Source organism: Sinocyclocheilus anshuiensis, unplaced genomic scaffold (genome assembly GCF_001515605.1).
Source record: "Sinocyclocheilus anshuiensis isolate Anshui unplaced genomic scaffold, SAMN03320099.WGS_v1.1 scaffold940, whole genome shotgun sequence".
Taxonomy (NCBI): Eukaryota; Metazoa; Chordata; class Actinopteri; order Cypriniformes; family Cyprinidae; genus Sinocyclocheilus; species Sinocyclocheilus anshuiensis.
In genome coordinates, this window is record NW_015549620.1 from 597,244 (window position 1) to 602,444 (window position 5,201).

Sequence of the window (5,201 nt, forward strand, 5' to 3'; positions counted from 1 at the left end):
AAAAAGTACCGACACATAAATCACTTCACCAAGTTTTATATTTAAAAATCAACAAACAACAAATAAAATGACTTTTTGTTTGCATAATCACTAAAACAATAACATTACCAATGATGTTCGGATTTTAAATGACAACTTGACTGACAACAGTTTAATAGCATGTTGAAATATCTAATGTAAATGTTCAAATAAAGCTTTGAAAAAGTTTAATAAAAAGGTAAACCTCACATTTCAGCCTTTAAATAAAGAAACGATATAAGTCAAAATGATAATTGATTAATAAATGATTATACGTATGTATTTTATCTGCTCCATAAATAATTCTAGATAACTTATGATTGTTTAAATGTGTAGAATCCACATAAGCTTGTTTTTCATCAACCGGTCAAAATTTACAGCAGAGCATGCAAATTCGGTCCGTTTTTTGGCCAGACAGAAACTGCACACAGACTGAATGTAAATATAAGTCTCTGTAAATCCACTCGCTGACACTAGGTGGCACTTATGGAAAAGCAGAGTTAGAGCTGTTTCCCGTAACCTCCGTGGACAAAGCAGTATTGCGATTAAGAACACTTCCTTTAGGTATTACATGGAGTGAAGATGAAAACAAAATGCCATTGAATCGTTTCTGAAGACAGTCAGAAACTTCAGAGGTACATTCATAGGCCTATATTAATTTGTATAATTCTTTTAAAACCTCCCAGCTTTTCCGCCCTGTTTTCACTCAAAACGAAACTACTCTGCATGCTGTGCGCAAGTGAGACTTAAACTTTAAAGACTTTAAAGTTTACTTAAAACTGTGCTTTATGCTGGACACTGGACAGTATTTATTTATCGCGAGTTGTTCCAATCGCGGTAATCTAATACGGTTTTAATGATAATTAAAAGATGAAACGGTAATACTAACCGTGGGGAATTTTATCATGATTTATCGTCAAACCGGTAATCGTTACATCCCTAGTCTTTAACCATTAATATCATCTATGGATGACAAATGCCATCATGCAAGATATGAGGAAAAAGTTCAAATGTTTGCATAGTTCTGTGAATTTAAAATGAACCAGGGATTAGGGATTCCAATTGTTCCTGTACTTGAAAACGCTTATAGTTTTGATGAAACTTCATCCAAAAGATGTTAAAAAGAAATTAGCTTAGAACTAAATTTAGATGCATAAGAATTTCTAGCTTTCATTATATCATACGATTACATACAAATTGCGTATTATCCATGCAGCAATATATTTATTCCATAATTTTATGTGAAGGGGAGAAAGATAGAGAGAAAGAACTATCAGCGTAAGCTTTATTGAATGAGTATTTGTTCTCAGTCAGTGCAGACAGGAGCAGTTTTAAAGGTTAATGAGCAAGAAAGAAGTCCAACAATGAAAGCAAAGGACATAGACATTGACAATTTCATTAAACCATGCAGAATCTCAAAAATACCTCTCACATTCACCTTTTCTTAAATAACACTTTTTGAGCAGGTGAAAATACACAATATTTTTAAGTGTTTCATGACTTGTTTGTTCCATCATCATCATGTTCCACATCACCTTTAAGTGATTTAATCCTCTCAACATCATTTAATTTTCCCAATAATAACAAAAATGAGCATCAAATCACTAGACAACTGCTTGATGCTTACAGCATGAGTGTGAGGGGCATTTTTGCTTTAAGCCCACAGAGTTTTGTTCTGTACACACTGTAGAGAGAGGACATGAGGAAGAGAATGCCATTAAGCAGCTTCTATCCTCCTCCATCCTCTCTCTCCATTCCCACCTCCCAAGCCTTCCCAAACTAGGCCTGTCGCAATAATCAATACATCGACTTATCGCGCAATATATGCATATGACCTCAATAATTTTTGGTGACGCAATATATCGCCCATTATATTTACTTAAAAATTAATTTCACCGTGTTTTTTACATTCCACTTGCGCCTGTGTCTTTTGCAGCTTCTCGTACATAATGTGGTGTAGTCATGAGGTGCTAGTTCAAATTTAAAAAATGCTTCTACAAATAAAAGTTTCATCTGCAGATATGGCCTTGTTTAGGGATCTGTGCCTTTGTGCATACAGACATCTGACTGCTAAGTAGTGATGGTGTTTTTCAGCAATAGTGTGCACCCTTAAATTACAGAGAAAAGAAGGTCAGGGGAAAATCTGTAGATGGAAAAATCTCCATACAAGTTCTTTATGTGCATTTTTCTTTTTTTCTACTTGTTACTTTGCACGTTTTGTTAGAAAATGTTTATTTACTATTTATTATGGATTCAGTGGCATAAAATGGTCTTTAAAATGACAATAATATCGCTTATCGCAATTATTTCTGGGGCAATATATCGCACAACAAAAAGTTGTTATCGTGACAGGCCTATCCCAAACTACTCAATCCTTTCCTAAGCCTCCTCACCGGAAATATCCCACACACGCACAGTCTGATCCAGGCTAGCCGACACCACCAGGTCCTCGGATGGATGGAACTGAGCGCACATCACATAGTGATTATGCCCTGTCAGCACACTACAGAGAAGAAACAGCACAGAGAACATATACAACTCAGTTTCACAAAGCTAATGGTAAGTGATGCTCAGGTCAGACAAAAAAAAAAAATGCTTAGACAAACAATTTGTTCATAAAAGGGATGAGCATTCTCAAGTAATTTATTTAATAAAAATAACTATAAAATAAAAAAATCTAAATATTAACAAGTAAAAAAACAAAAAAAGTACACGACATGAGTATTACATGTGCATGAAATGTATTTTTTGTTTTATTTGTTTATGTTAAATCATCAATACTGGTTTCAAAATAAACGATATAAAATAAGCTTCTAAAAAACAACCTATGATTAACTTTAAAAAATAAAATAATGAATTAATAAAAAAGATTACTTGTGCACACTCAATATTTCATAACCTATATAAAGACTCACCAGACACATGTTCTGGACTGCCAGTTCCAAATGCGAATGGTTTGGTCATCTGAGGCACTCAGGATCCAGGGATACTCCTGAAAATTATAACTAAGTTAGTCTCACTGATTAAATAAACATAAAAAGAATTATGAAAGATCATCACAAAGTTGACAGGGCTCACGTGGTGGAAGAATGTGGTACGAATGTAGTCAAGATGTCCAAGAAGAGTGAAGAGACACCGACGCAGCTTGTAGTTCCACACCTAATAATTAGAATCAAATAAATGTCAGCAAATCAAAATGCATAAAATGCATTAGCATAAATTATGAGCAATACATTTGTTACAGTCTTCATTAATCTTTGTTATCATTTGTTACAAACGCTCATTGTACGTTCATGTTAGCTAAGGTTCATTAACTAATGTTGAAAGACAAAAATGCTTATTTTAATAATGTATTAGTAGTAGTTGAATGAAAATATCATTAAGATTAATAAATGATTTAAGAAGCATTTTTCATTTTTGTTAAATTATCTTAAAGTGTTACCAAAAATTTACCCCATGAAACTTCAGTAGTAGTAGCAAGGTGATATGTTTATTAAACATCTGTATTGAGAATTTAGAAAGCAAACCTTGATCTTGTAGTCATCTCCTCCTGACACAAACAGTGGCTGCTGCTTATGGAAGTCAATACCTCTGACTGGACCTACATGAATTCACAATGCTATGAGGGCTCAGAAGAAAATGACAAGAGACTAAAATCGTTGATCAGCTGTTTCATACCATCATGCTCGTCAAACTTGTCGATGAGGGTGCACATGCGATAGTCCCACAGCTGGATGACGCCGTTGTGCAAACTAGCGAGAATCCAGGGCCGTTTCGGGTGGAAACTCAGCCCTGCAGAAAAAAAGACAAAACAATATATTCAGGTAACGTTATTTATTAAAATGAAGACAGTCAATACGATGGTGTTTTGAGAACATAATAACGATGACATTGATTTAAATAGATTATCATCATCATGAATCCTTTATTGATAACAACAATCTGGTCAAAGTAATGTAATCAGCGCGTTCTCTATGAAACAAAACTACTGAATACTGTAAGAGAATATTGACTGTAGCGTCTGAATGGCTAACAAATATAGCTTTGTGCTAACGCTGAATGACATACAGTATTTAATAAGATATTGAATCCTTACTAAAAAGATTGACATTATATTCTACAGAAATTAAGAATAGATTAATATCAGACAAAAATGTACATAAAAGCGGTCGTAATAATTATATTATACAGCAGTCAAATTAAGCTAGCCAGAGCAGATATCTTACCTTTCACTCGGGCCGACTTTGTCTCAAATTTGGTCAACATTTTCACTGACAATAATAACCGAACAGGAATGCGTAATGTATGGAGATATAGCCCAGTTTACGTGAATTTAAATCCTAAAATCATCCCCCGTTAGGAAGAGATTTTGCGTGTATGGTTCTGCAGCTCTACTTCCGGAGCTGACACGTCTACTGAATCCACTCAACCCGGGCCGTGTTCCCTGCGCGAACTAATAAAGTTTGATTATTCAAATGCCAACGTCGCAAAGTTCGCGTCATAGAGCCTTGTCATCCGCATTTTAAAACATGAAAACGCAAGTTTAAGGATATTGATGTTATTGTTGTTATTGATGATATTGATGTTAACTGCTCTTTTTGCTCTTGGAAACTGTACCCCACATCTTCTGGCACTGTAGTTATGTTAAAAAGTCATGGTATGATGTCTCTATGTTTATCAAAGAAAAGGTACTCTTTCATTTTAATTTGCATTTCGAAAATGTAGTTTTTGGATATTTTAATTATGATAATGTATTTATTTTGTTGGTTAAGTTTCACATTCATAAGTGTACATTTTCTAACAAAAAACCCTGTTTTACAGTGTTTTTTAAAGAGTTGAAAAATTACTTGTGTACTATTCAACATAGTACTAATAGAAAGGCAATTGAAACTGTCAGTTTGTGTTCTATCTTCAAAATTTTTGAGTAATGTAAAGGTCACGCATGTCTCTGATTGTATATATATATATATTTTTTGTTCTTTTATCCTTTGTTACTCTGGCTTTGTATTGTTTTGTATATGTCGTTTAAAGCATTATAAAAAAAACAACAAAAAAAAAAACATGAAAACGCACACTTTGATTCTGATTCTAATAAAAACAAAGCTTGTTTTGTTATAAATTTTATTTATTTTCTTGGCAAATTCTATATCCATAAATGTAAATTCACCAACAACAAACCAATT

The 5,201-nt window shown here is 33.6% G+C and overlaps 1 protein-coding gene across 1 annotated transcript in view; it reads right to left on the minus strand.

The window, feature by feature from the left end:
- The window catches only part of LOC107659416 (coatomer subunit alpha-like), a 14,820-nt gene extending 10,350 nt beyond the window's left edge, over positions 1–4,470 (minus strand). The window contains exons 1-6 of the mRNA XM_016448356.1: positions 4,245–4,470; positions 3,697–3,810; positions 3,546–3,619; positions 3,097–3,177; positions 2,934–3,010; positions 2,412–2,521 (exon numbers count right to left, since the gene is read on the minus strand). Of these exons, the coding sequence (XP_016303842.1) occupies positions 2,412–2,521; positions 2,934–3,010; positions 3,097–3,177; positions 3,546–3,619; positions 3,697–3,810; positions 4,245–4,284 (496 nt within the window). The 5' untranslated portion in view covers positions 4,285–4,470. The remainder of the gene's footprint in view (positions 1–2,411; positions 2,522–2,933; positions 3,011–3,096; positions 3,178–3,545; positions 3,620–3,696; positions 3,811–4,244) is intronic.
- Between the last annotated feature and the right edge of the window lie 731 nt (positions 4,471–5,201).